We start from the raw sequence: 24,416 nt of genomic DNA, 5'->3' as shown, positions 1-24,416 counted from the left end.
TCTCCAGGCGGACGCTCTAACCACTACACCACGGAGGCGGTCCCAAAATACTGGGTGTTCTGCTGGAGTAAACTATTAGTTTAATCATTTCATAAACATTCCAGTACTATGTGTGATGTGGAACTGACCCCTGTATGATATTGGCGGACTTGTGGAGGATCGGTTGTGATGAGATGCTGGTAGGAAGCTGCTGAATGACACTTCCCGCCGTGACGACCACCTGTGCCACCTGAGGAAGCGGGGTAGTTGTGGACACCTGCGTCTCGACGACCGATGACGCTGGGCTGGTGCTAGGCAGGGAACCTGCTGTGGCTGGGGACCGCTCTGATCCCCCCTCAAGTGAATAGGGGGTGCTGGCGGAGGATATGAAGTCATCTGCCCAATCAAAGGCAGACGATGCACAGTCCACATCCGAGATGTTCGGGACCTGTAGCCAAATAAGTAGAATGTTATATCATATTTACGAATGTAAAATGGTAATATTATGGTCCCCCAAACATTGCTTCATATGTAGTTTTTAAAGATACTGCATAGAATATAATTACGTCACACATCTGGGATTCAAAAATCAAAGCCATTGACAATCATTAAAATCATATATTACTCCACTTTGTATTAATGATTATGAAAGATCAATGAGAATTTACCATTAGCCAAACAGAAAGCAGCTTTTTCCAGCTTTACACCATTAGTCTTGAAATGTTCAGGGGTGGAAATAACAGCTTTGGCACATGTAAAATCACTTGCACCATTAGTCTTGATGATTTTTAAATGTAATTAAAAGTCATCACCGGTACAGTCCAGACAACAGAAAAAACACTGGACTGGGCATCTGTAATGTTGTGTTAAACATCCAATCCAGACAGTCTTTCCAATGGGCTACATAACTGTTTATCCCATATAAAAGCATCAGATAACCAATGATTGTGTTGAAATACGACATACGGCCTCTAAATGTTATGGTTCAACTCACATGAGAACCCCCCAAAATAACTGATTCTGTCTGAAATACTTACACCATTGTTCTCTTCAAAGAAATCACTCAGTAAGTTAGTATCTCTGCAACACAATTAAGACAAAGTTTCAGGACAAGATTCATCATAAGATTCCATATAGTTATTACCAAACAACACAAACCTCAGTTTGAATAAATAGCAAGAATGCTAATCCATTAATACAAAAATTACTGTGGAATGCCCCTACTAGTTTGTTTGTTCTTAAACGCTGCACTCAGCAGGGCTCGATTTAGAGCTTTGTTACTTGCACTGGTGCAACCCAATATTACAAAGTGCAACCTGTTATTTGTCTAACTTACACCAGGTGCAAGTCAATTTTTGAGTGAGTAAACTTCTGAATAAAAAAACCATCTAAATAATTCAATAGCATATTTCTGATATTACATATTGCAATAAAAACAGTGCAACTGGAATTTTACTGGTGCAACTAAGTTTTAATCTTAGGTTGCACCTGGTGCAGGTGGGTTTACATCTCTTAAATCGAGCCCTGCTCAGCAATATTCCAGCTATATGATAGCAGTCTGTACTCTACATAACCTGGACCAAACAATCCAGTGATTGACAGCATGAGCATCGATCTGTGCAATTGGAATCGTTGACATACTACAACCAGGTCAATAAGCCTGACCACCCAATCCCATTAGTCTCCTCAGTAGAATTCACTAATGTGATATATCAGCAGAGCTTCATACCAGACCAAACATAAATTTACTAGACTTGGGCTTTGAGCTAGAGGCTCAAGTTGCAGATTGTGAGGTCTTCTAAACACATATAACATTACTATTAGCACAGTTGTAAAAGTTATTTTATTGCTCCAACATGTCAAATGTATACTGGACAAAATATGTTAGGGATATTGGTATTTTTATGATTGATATTTTATCAGAGTGTCAATGAATAAATACATCATTATTCATAATTTCCAAATTTACATATATCCCTAACTATTTTTATCCAGTATATTTTGCCAGTCCTGTAGTCATTAATCTAATCGTGAACTTCATCATATTCAGGAGTTCAAGTTACATCTGTTTAAGAGCAACATGACAGTCATAAGAATCTATAAACTGCTGAAACCACTGCAGTGTGTAGAAAGTGGCAACTTACATGTTGACATCAAGCATTGACTGGCCATTATCCATCTCAGAGGGAACTACAAAACAAAAGTGATCGAGTGAGTGAGCTTGATTTAATCCACTGTGAACATTTATTCGTGTCAACTGGATGGGGTGGAAAACCCGAAGTAATGCAGCTTTCCGGTGTCTTCAAAAACTCATTCGTAACTGCCTGCCTGTTTCCGTGACCTACAAGAAGACTCGTACCCCTATCGTATGCCATTAATGCCAAGAATAGTGGCAAACCAATCAAAGCACAATTTAAACATAAACTTTGAGCTAAAGGATCAGCAACTTTAAACACTGAAACATCTTTACAAAGGGAATGACTGTATTGCTGTTTTGCTCACGGGAAAAAGGATATTCTAGGAGCCATGCTTGGAAATTTAGAGTTATCTTTCCTTGGTAATAGTACTGGACAATTTTCATCTCAATGCCCGTTTGCGCTTAGACAGGGCCCAGTCGTAAGCATGGCCATGAGAGGGGTATGAGACGCCATCCGGCTTACCAGAATGACACGAGTAGTTACGAATGTTCAAAATTTATCACTTTGAGGAAATCTCCAAGCGAAGATATGCTGGAAAACAACTAAAAACATGATCAGTTAGAATTTGGGAACCCATGATCAAAAGTGTCTTGCTTGCACAAGGGACACAACTCTGTATAGAGAAGCATGGGATCATGTGAGTGCCCTGTAGTGACAAGTAAGTTAACAAATACGAGTTCTATAGCATGAAGACATATCCAAATAGCAAAAACATTAAACTAATCACATAAACTTATTTTCAACCTCTGTGCAACCTTCATGCTGGAAGCCAAGTGGTTTCAACTTGATTATGTCCAGAAGAAAGAGGATATAGCGCAATGCTGTACTGATTCAACACATTTAAAAAGTACTAAGTAGTTATGTCCCTTAGAGAGGTGATAATTGCCTGTGATATGGAACATTCACATGTTTCAGTGTAGGGTGTACTGAAACATCCTTTGAACATGTACTTACAATGTTTAACGATCACATATACTCTAGGGGGGTACAAATACATAAATCACTAATTGGCATTGCCATCAATAAAACCCTGTCATTAAAACTACTCATTTCGATCTTTAATTAACTTAAATCAACCTTTTTGACAACAGTGCACAATTCTCACCCGCGAACGAAATTTCAACCAATCAGAGCGGCGCGCCTCTGTGACATCATATGAGGAATAGGTATGAGGGCCGATGCAGAATTCATGTACATTTCAGGGGGTAAATTATATTGTTTACAGGTTTGTATAAACTGGAAATCGTGACAACTGTTGTGAAAAATGAAAGCTATATGTTCTCACAATCTACTGTCATTTAATTTTGTCTCCTGCTTTGCCTAGTTTCCGAGTTACAACTTGTTTTCATAGACGATTCTGTCAAAATCGCTTGGTGTCGCTAGGCCTTGTTTGTTTGAGCCAGACACTAGTGATATATCGAAAACGATGATCAGCCTCGCTCATCACGGTTATGGTTAATTTCTTCAACCTAAACAGTGCGACATTAAGAAGGTTGGATGCCCATCAGATGCAGTTGTTTGAAAATATCCCTGGTAGTGGTTGTCTGATTGCAATAAAGTATCAAAGCAGTGTGGGCTTTTGCAGGTTTCTTATGCCTGGATTGTATTAATGACTGATCCAAATTGATCCCATTTCTGTGTTTTTTTACCTCGATATTTAATCATGTCATGTAAAAATATGATGTCTATTACGTATGATATTAAAAATTGACATTTGATGTATTTGAACAAAGTAAACAACCCTACTTTGCCATTGCTAGAAGAATCTGAAAATTTCCTTAGGTAAATAGGTACATACAGTTTTAGCACACAGCAAATGCTTATATGTATTTCTTATGCAACAATGAAGTTCTGTTTGCATTCTCAAAACAGTGTCAGTCCATAAATTTTCATATGCAATTAAAATTGCATGCAATACAGCAATTAATACTCCCTTGTTGTAACCCGTGTTAGGTGGTATAAACCTACACGTTATTTGTCATCATTCATTTGATGGTTAGTTAATGAATTTATAACAGGTATAATTAGTGGTAACACCACTTAGATTACCCGACACAATTTGGCATTTCTTGTGTCTGGAGTAAATACTCAACATTATAAACATCGATCAAAGGATTAACCGATAACACTGATAACTGATTGATTAATTACTTTTATCTTGCACAGCGGATTTGTCAAAAGGTAGTGTTTATGTATGTAGATTTACTAATCTATACTGAATACACTCTGTCGTGTCTGTGTCCGCATAAAAACAATGTCTTTCTTTCAAAGGATTAACCGCCAATAGTTTGATTGATTGCTCATTATTGGCTAACTAAATTACTTTTTTTATTAAAGAATGGGGACATTATGCAATTAGTTGCCAGGTGTGCTATCTTGGATGACCAATGAGACTATACACCAATGTGGAATACCTGAAATGATGCATCACTTTTTCGTATATTAGACTGTTAAAAGACACATCACTTGGAACAGCTGCAGATGAATGGCATATCACTCGTTTTTGTGGATATTGATGGATACATTCCCCGAACAATCGTTATGTTACAACTTGTGTCATGCAAAATCCTTTGGTCATGATTCAAATACATATTAAACTACGAGTAGAAAGTAGTTTTGATTTTCTAACTTGATGAAAACAAACCATAATCTCATTAATTCTAACAGACTTTAGCCTGTGACTTTACGATTTTCAAAAATGGCGGCGCCCTGTCACAAACATCCGCCAGTCTGAGGATAAATGCTATTTAGGTTTGTTTTCACCGAGTTACAAAATGAAAACTACTTTCTACTGATAGTAAAATATGTATTTGATGGATGGCCAATAGGATTTTGCATGACATAGCTTATAACATAGCAATCTCTTTATGAATTTGGTGTTCCGCATAAGATTGACCACAAATCTTTCATATGTAATAGTTAAAAGAGTAAAAAAAAACGAAGTTTATTTGTTCTTTAAGGTGTACTTACACATTAGATTAAGGTGAACTTACACATCAATTCAAGGTGTACTTACACCTCTGTTTAAGATCTACTTACACATCAGATTGAGGTGAACTTAAGCATCAATTCAAAGTGTACTTACACCTCTATTCAAGAGTTACTTACACATCAGATTAAGGCAAACTTAAGCATTAATTCAAGGTGTACTTACACCTCTGTTTAAGATTTACTTACACATCAGATTAAGGTGAACTTACGCATCAATTTAAAGTGTACTTACACATCTGTTTAAGTGGTTCCAATGTGGTGTTTCCCCCAGGGCCTTCTTTTCCTCATTTTCCTTACTTGGTTTGGTCATTCTGAAATACAAATGAAACGAAAAAATGTAAAAACTTTTCAACATGCACAGGAGAAGCTCAATCATAACGAACTTTACCCACAGCAATTGTTGACACCTGACATTTTGTGTCTGCTACTTTAGAAACATTTAAAAAATACTGCTTGCTCCAGCAAACATGATCACAAAGGAAACAAACAATCATGGATATATTCATTCTGAAAATGTAACTAATGTAAGCTTGTTTGAGCAAGCATATATATATCTTGATCAGGGTTTTACATATGATACTACAAACGTATTAGGCTGGGTCCCTAAATGATTAATTTCAAGTAATACAAGAAGACAAAGTCATCAATATCCCCCTCAATGGCAAAATACTCTTCATGATTATGTCTACGAGTTATGATTATGTCAAATATTTAGGTGTGTATATAGAAAAGTGGAAGGAGAGCATTGAAAGGTTTTTAAAGTTCTGCTCCAGAAAGGAGCACTATCACCAATTTCAGCCACTATCAGCCATTTTGTTTGCCCTCTCAGCAACAAGCAGGATAAGCAAAATATTTTCATATCTAAATATTAAAGTGCAGTAATTTTACTTTCTACATACAAATTATACTGTCTATTCATACAAACCAATATTTATCAGTATATCTCATTACGTTCACAAAAGACGTACGAAATCTGTTGAGTGCATGTTTGTTCGTGAATATTCGTCAAATTCAATGGTTAGTTTAGTTCATTCAAGTATGTTATACTAAAACAACAAAACTCTGATTAATCGAAAATATTTTTTTAACGATCGATAATTATTTTTAATCCTCCTTTATTTGATTCTTTTCGATCATCAGAACACCACTAGCCAAAAGCTTATCTGGAGCTGTTTGATAATTACTTAACAACATGACCTTTACATTTCTTGTTGAGAAGTTAGCATAATACATATTGTTGTATATCCATCGGGATTGAAATGTATATTTTATGCATCCATTCTATACATTTGTGCATCACCTTTACGTGTAACATCTTAATATATTAAGGGGCACAATTCAGTAAGATCTTGTCATTTATCCACTCTTTCCTAACTCAGTGTATTTCCCCTTTCAGATGCCATAAATCTTGGAGGTATATAGTGAGTGAGTGAGTTTGGTTTTACGCCGCTTTTAGCAATATTCTAGCAATATCACGGCGGGGGACACCAGAAATGGGCTTCACACATTGTACCCATGTGGGGAATTGAACCTTAGTCTTTAGTGTGAAGAGTGAACGCTTTCACCACAAGACTACCCTACCACTCCCCTACTCTATAGAAGTAAAAGAACATCAGATTCTTTCATATTACTATGTGTTATCATTACACTATAAAAGAATTGAGTGTTCTTTAACTTATGGGGCGGCGGGGTAGCCTAGTGGTTAAAGCGTTAGCTCGTCACGCCAAAGGTCCGGGTTCGATTCCCCACATTGGTACAATTTTTGAAGCCCATTTCTGGTGTCCACCGCCGTGCTATTGCTGGGATATTGCTAAAAACGGCGTAAAACCATACTCAGTCAGTCAGTCTTAAACTAATTTTGGGTAATGTATATGGCATATGTCCACTTTACTCTAAATGTGTTGATGACTACAATGAGTTGAAATACTGATCTGACAATGGGTAGGTCCGTGGGTAAAGTGCTCATCATGCAGAACATTGGGTTCAAATCCTCATATATATAATGTGTGAAACCCATGGTCTCATATCACCATATTGCTATAACTGGGTCTTCGGCGTGACGAGCAAACGCTTTAACCACTAGGCTACCCCACCGCCCCTGGAGGTATATAGAATAATGTAAGTAAGCACACTGGCCCGGGTAGCCTTGCTCCAAGGCTGTACTGAAGGCTAAGCCCAAGGATGTACAGTAATTCTATCCTATAAAGAAGCACCACCAGTCTGTTATAGGGATATTAATATGTTTAGTAATTATCATTTAAACTATTAATTATTAACTTAGAGACTTGTGCAAGACTATCACCCAGCCAAAACAAAACTGTAATCAATTGACAAGAGTGTGTATAAATTATCGTGGCGGCTAATCTGACGTACGCTATCTCAGCAGCTGATTGATAAAGGTTGGCTCAGCTGATAATTGGTGATACATTATCCTGGGTAATTGATTAAGTATACTCAGCTGTTTACAGATAATAGTAGACATTAAAACAGCATATTCACCCCTGTGGGATATTAGCAAATTGCAGACAGTGCCACTGTCAAACATCCACAGAAACAGGGTTGAAATTAGCTCTAGCCAGGGTGACTTTTGTTAATGTAAAATGGGATCCTAATGACTTGTAGAATTTTATACATTTGGGAAAGGGAAGTAATTACATGACATCACTGTAACACATGGCTACAGTGACATGAGTGAGTGAGTGAGTTTAGTTATAAGCAATATTCCAGCAACATCACGGGCCAAAAATGGGCTTTACCCATGTGGGGAATCGAACCGGGTCTTCGGCGTAACAAGCGAAAGCCTTTACCACTAGGCTACCCCACCGTCCCTACAGCGACATGAAAGTATTGAGTGTTATTTAACTTCTTGTAGAGAGTTGAGTAGTATATTGTTTATATACCACAAGTTAGGTCAACGTATGAATGTCAGTACATATCTCAAAGCTCAAAAGTGCTCTTCAGTCAAAACAGTTATGTCAGCAGTTTATAAATGGCATACAACTTCATGAACGTGGAATAATGGCAATTTGCTGTGTCATCACAAATTCACAGTAACAGTTTCAGGGATTGAAATTAGCATAAGCATGCTATCTCACACCAGTTTTTGTTAATGTTAAACATATCTTAAAGGCAAGTAGAATTTCAAACATTTTTGGGGGTTTAGCTTAGAGGCTATTATATGGCAGTTTTAATATCATATGTCACATCAGCCCAAGGGCTCTTTCATACATGTAAAATGACTCATATCACTACCAGGTATATAACAAGTTATCACCATATCATGACTGGGTATATCACATGTTATCACCATTTCACTGCTAGGTATATCACATGCTACTATTCAAGCTTGTAGGCCTGAAAATGTAAGGCATTACTTTACTGTGAAACAAGCTACCCTAGTCTCTACTTATAGGATGTTTGCAAATGTTTTCCATAATAAAAACAATTTCAGACCAGGTATGACGTTATTGCCAACTGACTGACTGAGTTTGGTTTTACGCCGCTTTTAGCAATATTCCAGCAACATCACGGCGGGGGACACCAGAAATGGGCTTCACACATTGTACCCATGTGGGGATTCGAACCCGGGTCTTCGGCGTGACGAGCCAACGCTTTAACCACTAGGCTACCCCACTGCCCCTATTGCCAACTGGATGCTACTGCATCAACTGTACTAATTTAATTCTGGTTAAAAGAATAGACAATCAGAAGATTATTTATGTTTATTGATTTGAAAAATATCATCAATAAATCTTCTTTCAGAAGAAATAAAGCCCTAATTCACAAACACAATACACAAAGTTACATCCTGACTAACATGGGCAGCTTCTAATTCTGTTAAGAATGCTGTATTTGTCATTAATCCCGGTATAAACGTGTCACGACTCGCCAGTGACATGAAATATTTATTAAACAAATTCATTTCTGCGAAGTTAATTCTCTGATGGATGGTGGAATAGCCTAACAGTTAAAGTATCTACTCATCACATCGAAGACACAGGTTCGATTCCCCACATGGGTGCTATGTGTGAAGCCCATTTCTGGTGTGTCATAAAAGTGTCATAAAACCATACTCACTCACTTCTTTGATATTTATAGATAAATCCACTGATACTAAGTTGTAGTTCTCGTCCTACCAGACATTAAACACTCAAATGATTCTCACCCATCTACATTATTGCCATGCTCATTTTCTTAAAACAGAAAAGCTTAATTCACGTTTCTTACAAATTTGGAAAAGATCATGTGATTAATTTATTGTGGCCATGGGTTAGGGATTGTAAAATGATGTAGAATTCCTGGTGTTCCCTTCATCCCTACATCATCACGATGTCAGTGTCATCAGGTACTACCGGTCTCGCTCGGATCATGGCTGGTTGGTCTTGATGAACAGGTTGAAACCAGTCACATGTGCTCCACTTATCAGTTTATTCCACTTAATGAAGCCGTTTCCATAATACACCCACTGCAGTTTTCACAACATGTCACAGTTGGTGCTCATAATGAAAATGCACTGATATGATCCAGCCATCTGTTGCCTGTGTACATAAGAGCAACTGTGTCCATGCATTGATCGCTTCAGCTCAGTCCGGCCTTGTGGGTCAGCAGAATTTGTCTCCAGCATGGCTTGATATGTCACCACAGGCCACTGAGCTTGTCTACTACATGGCTTGATATGTGACCACAGGCCAGTGAGCTGGTCTACTACATGGCTTGATGTGTGACCACAGGCCAGTGAGCTGGTCTACTACATGGCTTGATATGTCACCACAGGCCAGTGAGCTGGTCTACTGTATGGCTTGATATGTGACCACAGGCCAGTGAGCTGGTCTACTGTATGGCTTGATATGTCACCACAGGCCAGTGAGCTGGTCTACTGCATGGCTTGATAAGTCACCACAGGCCAGTCAGCTGGTCTACTGCATGGCTTGATATGTCACCACAGGCCAGTCAGCTGGACTACTGCATGGCTTGATAAGTCACCACAGGCCAGTCAGGCGGTCTACTGCATGGCTTGATATGTGACCACAGGCCAGTCAGCTGGACTACTGCATGGCTTGATATGTGACCACGGGCCACTGGGCTGGTCTACTGCATGGCTTGATATGTGACCACAGGCCAGTGAGCTGGTCTACTGTATGGCTTGATATGTCACCACAGGCCAGTCAGCTGGTCTACTGCATGGCTTGATATGTGACCACGGGCCACTGGGCTGGTCTACTACATGGCTTGATATGTGACCACAGGCCAGTGAGCTGGTCTACTGCATGGCCTGATATGTGACCACAGGCCAGTGAGCTGGTCTACTGCATGGCTTGATATGTCACCACAAGCCAGTCAGCTGGTCTACTGCATGGCTTGATATGTCACCACAAGCCACTGAGCTGGTCTACTGCATGGCTTGATATGTGACCACAGGCCAGTGAGCTGGTCTACTGCATGGCTTGATATGTCACCACAAGCCAGTCAGCTGGTCTACTGCATGGCTTGATATGTCACCACAAGCCACTGAGCTGGTCTACTGCATGGCTTGATATGTGACCACAGGCCAGTGAGCTGGTCTACTGCATGGCTTGATATGTCACCACAAGCCACTGAGCTGGTCTACTGCATGGCCTGATATGTCACCACAGGCCACTGAGCTGGTACACTGTATGGCTTGATATGTCACCACAGGCCAGTGAGCTGGTCTACTGCATGGCCTGATATGTCACCACAAGCCAGTGAGCTGGTCTACTGCATGGCTTGATATGTCACCACAGGCCAGTCAGCTGGTCTACTGCATGGCTTGATATGTCACCACAAGCCAGTCAGCTGGTCTACTGCATGGCTTGATATGTCACCACAAGCCAGTCAGCTGGTCTACTGTATGGCTTGATATGTGACCACAGGCCAGTCAGCTGGTCTACTGAATGGCTTGATATGTCACCACAAGCCACTGAGCTGGTCTACTGCATGGCCTGATATGTCACCACAAGCCACTGAGCTGGTCTACTGCATGGCCTGATATGTCACCACAAGCCACTGAGCTGGTCTACTGCATGGCTTGATATGTGACCACAAGCCAGTCAGCTGGTCTACTGTATGGCTTGATATGTCACCACTACAGCATGGTCTGAGGCCACTGAGTTTGTCTACAGCATGATCTGGTATGTCACCACTGGCTACTGAGTTTGCCTACAGCATGGCCTGATATGTCACCACTGGCCATAGAGCTAGTCTACAGCATGGCCATTTATGTCACCACAGGCTACATCATCAAATTCTGTTGAGACACGCTTATCATGGCCTATTATATATCTCTGCCATGCATGAAACACGTCTACAGCATGACCTGTCATCAGCAGGGACTGCCTTCGTCAGTGACAGGCCACAACAGCGTGTACGTTTGTGGTACACTCAGTTATTGACACCACTGAGCCATTCATATCTAAAGCCAACCGGAATAAACACACAACATAGTACCATCTTGACAGAATATGGGGGCGCTTTTTGACTATCTTCACAGTTACACAGTATAAACTGAAACCTCAATGTGAATTTGTGCTTACACGTGCTCAATGACAACATGTCCTTGTTGCCAGTGTACCACCACATCAGTCATGGGTCCTCTTTCAAGAAAAAAACTATCAAGAACAATCCCCCATTTCAAGTCACACAGCCGATCCCCAACCTCCCCAACCTCGGGGCAAGGTATGTCCTAGTTACTCTGATTTATATAGGGTCAGATATAACTGCTGATCTGTCAGTTCCAGCTGGAGGGATGATTTATCTAAATCTCTGTGTGATGTTCTCGACAACTGATCTGCGACACAATACTAATATATCTATTCACAATAGTGTCCTGATTTTACAGAACTGACCATGCAAGAACTAGAAAATTTGAAAATTTTCAATAGATGCTTATGTACACCACTCAGTAAAAGTCAAGAACTATTCTGTCATAGTTAATCTGTCAACCACCTGAATATTTCATATGTTGACCATTAATCTGCCATGGTATGACATTAATGCTATTACTGCTGGGCCCGTTCCTCAAAGTGATCGTAGCGCTAAGATGATCGTAACTCCCATACTTTAACATAGACTTACGACTGTCGTAGCGCTACGATCGCTTTGGGGAACGGGGCCCTGATCAATAACTTCTTTGGAGAAGTTAACCAGACTGACTTTCAAAATAGAACATTAGTTCTGAGATAAATCTAACAACCAAGTGGGAATCCTACTGTCAACTAAACTGTCCTGAAATCGAATCACCAGCTTCAAGTCCCTGAGTGAGTGAGTGAGAGAGTATAGTTTCCTACCGCTTTAAGCAATATTCCAGCTGGGAACAGACGAGTGAGTGAGTGAGTGAGTGTGTAAGTGAACAGACGAAATGGGGTCCACACATTGTATCCAAGGGGGTAATAAAACCCAGATCTTCAGTGTGACAAGCAACCACTTTAACAACTAGACTACCCCATTTCCCCCTTAAGTCAAACAGTGAATACTAGTGAATTGGTTAAAATCTCATAATTAATGATTGGTTCATTACCATTGGTTAGCATCATTTATGAAATTTGTTAATGCACAAAAAATAAGGAAAAAAATTGTAGTTATTTTGGGTTTTTTGGCAATATTTCACATCATTAAAGGATGACTAGTATGTTAGGAACATAAATTTCTTGGTATCTTTAAGATAAATTCAATCATGACTTAGACACTTGTAGTGCTTATGAAATGTAACAGACAAAACCAGCCTTGTGAAAAATATTGTTGATGAAAACAAGTGTTCCAGAATTGTTTGTGTTCGATTATGAGAAAACATGATCGATTGCTTGGTCGTTTAGTCACTGCGACCAATGTTCGATTATTTCAATTAATCAGAACACCACTAGTGAATACTGTACAAATACCATCTCTAGCCTATCAGTCCTTCCTCCATATCTTCAAGATGTCACCACTTTGTATCAACCTTCAAACAGTCTTCATTTAACTGTTCAGTTCCTTCAAGTCAATGACCATGAACATGCAGCATTTTAAATTGATTTTCAAAACTAAAGCCTTCATGTGAAATGCAGTTTCTAATTCAAGGATCCTTACAAAAATATATGCAGTTGCTAAAATTAATGATGTGGTGCAGTGTACTAAAAACCTACAATTTTGTAATTAACTTAATTACAGGAACCTTACAATTCTTGTCAAGAACCTGGTACAAGGAATACTATTGTGCGTTTCTCGGGACGCAAAGCATGTTTTTCTGCATCCTTCCCATACATTTCTATACATACTGGATGTTCATTTCTGTGTCGCAAAAACCCCTGACATGCTAAACGGCACAATGATATTTTTTAATATAAATTCCCACACTTCTTATTTCAGAATATTCTGAAGTAATCTAATTGACATGAAATAGGGCTATAGGATTTCCCACACAACTATCAGATGATCAATACAGGTGATACTGGAATCCCCAGTTTGTGACATCACAATATGCCAGGACTACCAGGACAGATACAGCTACCTCCTGTCTGCATGGCACAACATGGAAACGTGTTGGCAACTGTGGACATGTCCACTCCGTGTTAATCTTGCAACCATCATCCCTCCATTTACAAGAATTGATATGTTACTCCTATTGATTTTTTTGCACTATATATTTTCAAAAGTATGAAGGAATGGGTTTAACAGCTGTATTCCGGTGATTAATCATTTCTTGTTATCATGATACCAGTGGTACCGTATCACAAGATCTCTGGCGACACTCTAATAATTAACCTGGGTTATACACAGTATGATTCAAGAAATACAATGATGATAAGAAACTGAGAAGGTTTTCATCAATCTCTTCCTTTTCAGGAAGGAGGCAAACTTTCTAAATTACAGCTGATATTATCTAGCTAATGGTGAAATGAAATTTGCTGAGTTTGGAGATGAATCAACAATAGTGTTTTCTCATTACAACGCTGAAATTCCAAAAAGGAGCACCTGCACATATTTGTGAGTGGCGTGTGCCACACGTGAAATAAATACATTTATACCCTTGTATGACGAATATATAATGGCCACTGGGCCTATACAGCTGGTGGAATATTGTATACTACAGGCATGCAATAACAGCATGTAATAACAAACTTCTTTAAAAGCTATCCTGAAAATTTATGAAATTCATTTAAAAATTTCATTATTTTTCATTCCACTGGGTGCTTATATCCAGGTACAGTACAACCAGAAATTATTGAGAATTTAAGATTCCCCTGTCACCGACTGTCAATTTTCTGGGCCTACCTGCGCCTCCCTGGTGCTCAATGCCATATCAATTTGCAATATTTTTCAAAACACGATAAACAGTGGATAAAGGGATGCCTGTTCTACTTGAAATCACTTTAGCTGATCTGATGTCCTTGTTATAATACTTTAAAATCAACTTCCTCTTCTCTAAATCATTCATACTGAGGATAACTGAAAATGGCGTCTGCTAGCAAGTAAACAAAGGGGGATAACTCTTCGCAAACTAATGAAAAGGGATTAACGGAGTTGTCTTTCTTGAATGAAACCAAGCACTTGATAGCTGGTCAAGGTTGTTTATACTAGAAATCCAACTAAACATATTCCTAAAATTCTCAATAATTCCTGGTCATACTATAGATAGACTTAAGACCCATGGAAGGCAAATTTGGAAAATATATCTGTATTTAGTAAGACGGTTTCCCCTAGCCTGCCAATCAATTAAAGGAATGTTTATATCAGAATATTAATTTCAGTGTTGTTTACCAAAATTCCACAAGTGAAATCTAATGATTTTAACAGTCTAACAATGTTGTCACCCTAGATATGCAATATAAACAATTTCAGTGGATTCACTAGTGCAGGGTTCAATAGTGCATGTACATTAAAACTTCAGCCTTCAATGTTAATAGTTACTGAGGACTACCATCAATGGATTTTCAATAGTCCTAAACACAATCTACTTGTCTATCCCTGGCAGAATAGCATGATTTCAAAGGCTGAACTGATCACATGACCACCTTCAGTAGTTGTGTGGGAAATAGCATAATCAATACCAGCATAACGAACACAGGAAACGTATCTTTGAAATGCATTTTTCATGCCAAAACAATCTCAAAAGTTCCTATTCTCCATATCACAATACACCAACTAGCCATTCTGCTGAAACATGTCATTGTAGATTGGATATGACTCAACTACAGATATTTCATCTCATCTGTGCAGTCCACTGGCAAATATCTTGTGGGTAATCAGTCAGTACAGTCCTAACACCAATACCTCAACATTTCACATCAGCTTAGTCTTGTGAGTGAGTGAGTGAGTGAGCGAGTGCAGGGTTTTACATGACACGTGATTCCTGTGTATTTGACACAACAATTTTGTTAACGACTCTCAAAATACTATCATACGAGTCAAGCTTGATGCAAGTTTTATAGGTGGCCCTCACAATTCAGTTCAATAAAATCGATTTAATAAACAAAAAATGATATTGCTCAATAATAGTTTGACTTTTACAGAGCTGTCAGATTGTTCCAGAGAACTCAGAGGAGACAGTAATCCTGGTTGTTTGAATTGAACAATGCTGTAGTTTCATTTGGTGGTGTGACATACAGTTACATACTGAAAATGATAAACACAAAGAAATATTAAATTTTCATGACTCCCAAATATTGAAAATGACTCCCCAAAATATATATTTTGAGTCACCATGACTTCCATTTTTAAAAGTCTGTGTAAAACCCTGTGAGTGAGCGTGAGTGAGTGAGCGTGCCTGCGTGCATTTTCCATTGCTTTAAGCAATATTCCAGCAAAATCTTGGGGCCTCATCAGGGATTGGGATACAGAACTTTGACAATGGGCTATTTTCAGGATTATTAGCCATTTTCTGAATTTTGAATGGGCCACTGCCCTTGTATCAATAGTTAACTTAAAATTTTTAATGGGCCATTGTTCATTCTGATGTTCAATATGGCCCATGGCCCCTGCCTTTCCCCATACCTGGGCTTCATACATTGTGACCATGTAATGATTTGAACACAGGCCCTTGGCATGAGTAGTAGGGCTGCCTTGAATACACTACGTGGCGAATATGATATGTATCACGAATATTGGGTAACAAATACAAATAATTATTCCCGAATACAATATTGTAGTTAACTTATTGATGCACAATATCGACGCCCATGTTGACAGTGTTAATTAGTCACAGCAATAACCCCTGAATCAGTGATCCCATGACACTCAAATATGTATGTAATAGTTATAGTCAACAATACCATGTGTGGCCTTGGCAAACTAACATGACTTGTGCTACTGCAAAGCTAGTACATATTCCATAACTCCATATCTCACTTTGAAAAAGGACATAATGAACCCTTATGTCCTCTTCTCCCTTAAAAAATTGTAAATATTCATTTATATTCGGTTCTGGTGACCACGAATAAGGAATTGAATTCATGAAGGGCTTCGGTTTGATTCACCGAATATGTGAGTGAATCGTAACAGCCTTAGTGAGTAGTAACTGACTGACTGACTGAGTTTAGTTTTACGTCACTTTTAGCAATATTCCAGCAACATCACGGCGGGGGAAACCAGAAATGGGTTATACACATTGTACCCATGTGGGGATTCGAACCAGGGTCTTCGGCGTGACGAGCCAACGCTTGAACCACTAGGTTACCCCACCGCCCCTAGTGAGTAGTGAACACTTGAACCAATAGGCACCTTAAACACACACACACACACACACACACACACACACACACACACACACCCTCCCCTTGTCCTTAAGTACCTAAAGATGAAGAAAACCCAACTAACACTATTCCCATCTTCATTACTGCCTAAAACAAACCCTAGTCTCAGTCACTATCAAACATTCATGCTTAAATGATAATCGCATTCATCGAAAGTACACTTCTGGAGAGACATTGATAAGTTCAAAAAATAAAAATTAAACAAAATATATTCCAAGAACCATATTTAGAAAAAAAGTTACTGAAAATCAAATAATTAATTCAAAGTGGCCTTACTGTCAGTATTTATCTCATTCAATCACCTGCAGAAGCAGACTGACATAGTGACATGTGACCCTTGTTTAACTGTTCACACACACAGGCTGACTGCCTAAGGTAAACACGGACAAACCGGCAGGTTTGCTTCCCAACTCATATAACAGCTACAAGCAAGGCAGGGACTGACATTTCATAACATGAAACACTGATCAGGTTGCAGACTTATGTCTTCACTGTAAGTCATTTCCTACCATTGCCTACAGGAGAACTACAACAATTTGACATTTAGAATCTATTCCTCTCAATATTGCCTCACCTCAGTTAATCATGTAAGAAGATGAACACTTGCTATGGTTAGTCATGCCGTGAAGTCACAAAAATAGAATTGTCCAAACTGAATTATACTCACTGGAGGATAACAGAAATAAAATATAATAAAACATCTATTTTTCTGAATATTGTTTATGGATTCAATTTTGTTGACAAATAATCAATTAACTTTAGTATCAGACAACTGCAAACCCTGCCCCAAGTAAATATACTACTCAAAAGCATCTAAGGAACACCAGAGAATGATTGTCCGAGTATGGTTTTAAGGGCTGGGACGATTCACCGATACATCACGATAAAGTTTAGTTTGATACAGCTATCGATACAATACACAACTTTTTTTTTCAAAACAGTATTATATTGAACATGTTAAAGTACTTATGTTGAGAAAAATACGCAAGTATGATAGTGTTACTTGTTTGTTTATTACAATGGTGTTAGACACAAATACCTTCAAATTAATCATTCTAAATCTTAATACTGTGTCATTCAAGGTGTATGTATCGTGATACGTATCATATCGCAGGTAAAATATTGTGATACGTATCGTATTGTGACATGTGTATCATCCCAGCCCTAATGGTTTACACCACTATCTGCAATATTTCACCAATATCAGAGGGGCCATCAAGAAATGGCAGGGGCGGATACAGCTTTTTGAGAAAGGCGCTCATGTGTGTGCGCGCGTGCATGCTTACAGTTAATTTTCACCCATTATAAGAGTTCAATGGTCATTAAATAAACTTTCAGGACAAAAGGTAGGTGTAGGTGTGTGTGTGTGTGTGTGCATGCGCGACTACGTGCATGTGCACCCCCTCTGGATCTGCCTATGTATGGGTTTTACACATTCAGCATGACAAGTGAGGTGAGGTGAGGTGAAATTGGGTTTAACGTCGTGCTTGAGAATATTTCGCTCATATGACGACGTGCATGCATGTGTATGTGCGGCTGCTTGTACTAGCCCAGACTGAAGCTGGTTTTATAATTATAGTGCTAGCCCACTGAGATACCATGCCGCAGTGAAGCATGAATACCCCATTCAGACACATTATACTGACTCCGAGCTGACCAGTCCTTGTTGTACCCATTAATGCCGAGCGCCAGGCAGGGACCAACAAGTACCACATTTTAACGTCTTTTGGTATGACGCGGTCAGGCATCGAACCCGCGACCTTCCGCTCTCCCAAACGTTCATGACAAAAGGTAGGTGTGTGTGTGTGTGATTGCGTGCGTGCGTGAGTACGTGCGCATGCACCCCCTCTGGATCTGCCTATGTTTGGGTTTTACACATTCAGCATGACAAGTAGATGCTTTAACCACTAGGCCACCCCATCACACCTAAAGAAGGAGAGATATGACAATATTACTGCAATTAATCTGTCAGGGCATCTGTAATATTTTTTTGAGCAGCACACGTATACAGGAGTTTAGAGAGCGTCTTCCACTATGACCCAGCTGGATACCAGTCCACAGATCTTTCCATCAGAGAGCACTTGCTCTTTGCACTGAAGTACAGAGGCAGTTAGTAACAAACAGTATTTGAAAAGGAAACCCTACAGTTTACACTAGATTATATTTGGCCTATCCATTTCACGACAATAACACTTGCTTGAACTTATAATACTTTGAGTACACCAAAGGGAGAATGAACTATTAGAGTCCCAGGGTGCAATGGTTTTGGCAATATTCCAACATGACAGCAGGCAATATCAGAAATGGCATTCACATGTACGAATGTGGGGAATCGAACCAATCCCTTCAGTGCAGGAAGCATACAGAAACACAAGGGAGGCACAATGTCATAAGGACATACAGGTATATGCACACAAACTGAGAAGTATTTGCACCAGAAGTTGGGGACGCTAATATATTCCATTAACCCATGAATAAAACATTTAATTCAAAATCACTGTGGTTTACTTAGTGGCATTTTGGTTTTACATTTTTGTTTGTTAGTTGTTTAACACCCTATTCAGCAATATTTCAGCTATACAGCAGTGGTTTGTAACCAGTCTGGACCAGAAAATCCAGTGATCAAAACAGCATTGATCTATGCAATTGGGACCAAGTCAGCAAGCCTGACCACCTGATCCTGTTAGTCTCCTCTTGTGACAAGCATTAGTTTTACATCTAAATTCACTCAATGTTGAGAGTGTTAAACAGACGATGATTGTCTTTCTTCAATCTAACATTGAAATCTGTAATAAACACAAGGCTTCTAATATAGTGCAATGATATGACATCAGGTAAATATCTGGAAAAACTGTGAAATATGCCACAATCTGCCATAGAGTCTACAAGATAATAATAACCTTCAGTCTGCTAAACTGACAACATACTGGTAACTACTCGCCTCTTTCTGTGACTTACAAGGAAACTTGTACCCCTATCATACGCTATTATTGCCAACAATCGTGGCAAACCAATCAAATAGACAGACCCAGGTAAACACCCGCATGGATACTTCATGTTTTTTATGACAATACAGATCATATTGCAATCATAGAGTGAAAAACACCAAAACTCATTTGACAACAGGTGCCCTAACATAAGGTACTAACGTACAACACTAATGTTCAAACACATGAATCACCATCAAATTCGAATCTATGATCAGTGTTTCTTGAATAAAAAATTGATAACACATTAAAAACAATCAACTAAACCCATGCTGCTTTAGTCAATATATTTGCTAAATTCATGAGTTAGCATTGAATTTGGACATTGTAAAAAGATACATGTACTGTGTGTACAATAAAGAGCCACATTACCTATACATTTTCTTCACTAAGGCCAAATGAAAAACATGTTTTGGTTTTGATTACATGTCTTTAAAATATAGCGTAGGTCTCTGACTGACTGACTGACTGAGTTTAGTTTTACGCCGCTTTTAGCAATATTCCAGCAATATCACGGCGGGGGACACCAGAAATGGGCTTAACACATTGTGCCCATGTGGGGAATCGAACCCGGGTCTTCGGCGTGAATAGCGTAGGTAGGTATGTTGGATTTTTTTGTTCCTTTTTTCTTTACTTTTCTTTTTTTTTAAAACAGGGATGGCAACAGAAAATCTATTTTCAGCGGAAAACTTAATATTGTGTCATCGAATGGGGGTTTCTCAATGGATTTAGACGATTCACAATTGAACAATTTGAAATAAAATCAGCGGAATTCCGCGGATCAGTGGAAAATTGCCATTTTTATCAATGTAATTGTTATTCAATCAAGCTTGTGGCCATCATGTCAACTTTCTCTATCAGAATGACCAATGTCCGTCTGTGCGGGGAAAGAAAATGGTACCTGAAAGCTTATTTTATTCATACCACTAAATAGGGTCTGCAACAGAATTCAAGGGTCAGTCGGATAATCGGAACCACAACATTTTTTTAAGGCCTAATTGAACAGTTGAAATCTCATGCTGCAAGTCAAGCTCCAAATTCAATTTAATGCTGTTAAATCTAAAGGTAGCCTACCTCTAATACCTCTAAAATGAAAACAGTATGTTAATCTCTAAAAATTAATCTTGGCCACAGGCTATAGCTGGAGCAATATTGAATTTCCATGGCAACACATTGCATGTCATTGGCGATCTGAACTAGCAACCTTGAAGGTAAAACATATCTTGAAATAATTTTCAATTCACTACAAGTGCCATATCACTCAGACCAGACAAAGCACTGTTGCATAAATCATGAAATAACTTGAGCTATACCGAACCTGAACAATATTGGCATGCTGCAATATTCATGAATACGGTCATGAAACGCACACATGGACATGGAATGTATCCTTGAACAAGTAACTCTAGGTTCAGCAATTAAATGTTAACTGATATTACTTTAAGGAAGGCAGGTAACCTGAAGTTGTTGGCTTGTTGCTAATAAAAAAAATGCATCAACAATGACTGCGCTTTCCAGAATGACAAGTTACCAGCATTGGATATGCTTTGTTACACATCAGAGGAGTTTCTCTAGCATAAGCATGACAAAGATAGCACTAGCATTAGCATTGTCCAGACTAGTCAACTCCTGTTCAGAGAATGGACATTACGCAAATCATGCAAAAATACATGCTAGCTAAATGCACTGTGTGACAAGGCATTGGTTTCTGGCACAAACAGTGCTCTACACTGTGACTGTCACAGGCCTGGTGCACAAACACTGCTCTATGTTGTGTGACTGTCACAGGGCCTGGTGCACAAACACTGCTCTACACTGTGACTGTCACAGGGCCTGGTGCACAAACACTGCTCTACACTGTGACTGTCACAGGGCCTGGTGCACAAATACTGCTCTACACTGTGTGATTGTCACAGGGCCTGGTGCACAAACACTGCTCTACACTGTGACCATCACAGGGCCTGGTGCACAAACACTGCTCTATGTTGTGTGACTGTCACAGGGCCTGGTGCACAAACACTGCTCTACACTGTGACCGTCACAGGGCCTGGTGCACAAACACTGCTCTACACTGTGTGATTGTCACAGGGCCTGGTGCACAAACACTGCTCTACACTGTGATTGTCACAGGGCCTGGTGCACAAACACTGCTCTACACTGTGTGATTGTCACAGGGCCTGGTGCACAAACACTGCTCTACACTGTGTGATTGTCACAGGACCTGGTGCACAAACACTGCTCTACACTGTGATTGTCACAGGGCCTGGTGCACAAACACTGCTCTACACTGTGATTGTCACAGGACCTTGTGCACAAACACTGCTCTACACTGTGTGATTGTCACAGGGCCTGGTGCACAAACACTGCTCTACACTGTGTGATTGTCACAGGGCCTGGTGCACAAACACTACTCTACACTGTGTGATTGTCACAGGGCCTGGTGCACAAACACTGCTCTATGTTGTGTGACTGTCACAGGGCCTGGTGCACAAACACTGCTCTATGTTGTGTGACTGTGACAGGGCCTGGTGCACAAACACTGCTCTACACTGTGTGACTGTCACAGGGCCTGGTGCACAAACACTGCTCTATGTTGTGTGACTGTCACAGGGCCTGGAGCACAAACACTGCTCTATATTGTGTGACTGTCACAGGGCCTGGTGCACAAACACTGCTCTACACTGTGATTGTCACAGGACCTGGTGCAATAAATTGTGTCTCTACGCTAATATGTTCACATATTTTAGCAGATGGTCCAGAAAATAGAAATTAGAAAAATATTTTGCTGCACTTTTGATATATTGTTCAATGCTACATTATTCTTGCTATATGATGGCAATCTGTAAAAAAACAAGTCTAGACCAGATAATCCAGTGATAGATGATGTGAGCAATAAACAATTTGATATTACTGACTGACTGACTTTGGTTTTACGCCGGTGGGGATTCAGCTTTTAGCAATATTCCAGCAACATCACGGTGGAGGACACCAGAAATGGGCTTCACACATTGTACCCATGTGGGGATTCGAACCCGGGTCTTCGGCGTGACGAGCCAACACTTTAACCACTAGGCTACCCCACCGTCCCCAATTTGATATTAAGGTGACACTACTCATATTATTGTGGTACAAAGACATAACAGTATCAAAAGAAACCTGTCAGGTTGACATAAGCACAGCAGCAGCATCCAATATTAGTACATACACAAACGTTTACCACAGCCCCAGGCTATTTCTTTCCTTGGTGATATACAGGCTATCTTGTCATTCTTGCCACTACTGCAGGAGCTTTGAACATGATTATCGAACATTCAAAATCTGTTATACCTGTTTCTTATACAGGATTTAATATCCCTTAGATTAAATCAGTGTCAATGGTACAGAAAAAGACATTAACACAATGTCCTGATGGACATTTGATCCAATAGCGGCGTAAAACCCAACTCACTCTCACACTTATGATATGAGTGAGAGAGTGAGTTGGAATTTATGCCGCTTTTGACAATGTTCCAGCAATTTCACAGCAGGGGAAACCAGAAATGGGCTTCACACATTGTGCCCATGTGGGGAATCAAACCAAGGCCTTCGATGTGACGGGCAAACGCTTTAACCACTAGGCTACCCCACCGCCCTGCTTATCATATGAAGCCAGTGAGTTAGATTTAATTACCCTTTTAACAGTGTTTTAGCAACAATAGTGTCAGCATGAAGGGAAAAGAGGGCCCCCAAAGTCTCAAGACCTTTACCACTTTGGCGAAACCCATTAGCACATGTAACAGGGGTGGAAATAACTCTAACATTGCTAGTGTACTCCGGTACAGTGGCACATGTAAAATCACTTGCCCTGATTATTTTTCCACTATACCGTCCGTTTTCTTGTTGATTTTTTAAATAAACAACATAATTAACATTGGAAAGTCAACTGGACACTGGTACAGTGTGATATACAAATTTGCTTGCCCTACAGAAAAAAACACTGGACTTGGACGTCGGACAATGGGTTATTTCCACCCCTGATATAAGGTGCTGACAACCCTAGAAAGAGAATCTGTATTTGAAGAAACAATCATTGGTTTATGACACTCAGTAGGGTATGTGCCTCAAACTCATGAAGCTAGTGATAATATCTGTGTGAAAAATCAAACTGGACACACTATTATATTATAAATCATAACATGACTAAAAGGGCATTAATTAAAGAGGAGACAAATCAGATCATAGTGAATGAGTTTTACAATGATTTAAAACTAAAAGTATTCTTATTGGCACATTTAAATTCAAAAGTCCACACCTAAACATATCATAGAGTGCCCTTTGGTACACTCACATGAAATATATAACATCCAGTGTTACACAACAGGGAAAACAAGCTCACAGTAAAAAAGACATTCACAGTCTTAAAACGGAAAACAAGCATTGTAGTATTTGGTAGTTCAGTAACTAAATAGTACTTGATTACTTCATAGTTTAAACAAACAATTCAGGTTGAGATAAACAAGCATCAGAGGTTGCTGACA

General features: G+C 39.5%; 1 protein-coding gene across 4 annotated transcripts in view; it reads right to left on the bottom strand.

Moving 5' to 3' along the window:
* LOC124286756 (flocculation protein FLO11-like) overlaps window positions 1–24,416 on the bottom strand; it is a 41,540-nt gene that overhangs the window by 15,522 nt on the left and 1,602 nt on the right. For all 4 annotated transcript variants that reach the window (XM_046723178.1, XM_046723177.1, XM_046723180.1 and 1 more), the window contains exons 2-5: window positions 5,401–5,479; window positions 2,124–2,169; window positions 1,017–1,059; window positions 129–427 (exon numbers count right to left, since the gene is read on the bottom strand). In XM_046723178.1, the coding sequence (XP_046579134.1) occupies window positions 129–427; window positions 1,017–1,059; window positions 2,124–2,169; window positions 5,401–5,404 (392 nt within the window). In that variant the 5' untranslated portion in view covers window positions 5,405–5,479. The remainder of the gene's footprint in view (window positions 1–128; window positions 428–1,016; window positions 1,060–2,123; window positions 2,170–5,400; window positions 5,480–24,416) is intronic.

Source organism: Haliotis rubra, unplaced genomic scaffold (genome assembly GCF_003918875.1).
Source record: "Haliotis rubra isolate DU_JTF1 unplaced genomic scaffold, ASM391887v1 Scf390, whole genome shotgun sequence".
Taxonomy (NCBI): Eukaryota; Metazoa; Mollusca; class Gastropoda; order Lepetellida; family Haliotidae; genus Haliotis; species Haliotis rubra.
This window is presented reverse-complemented; position numbering and strand designations above follow the sequence as displayed.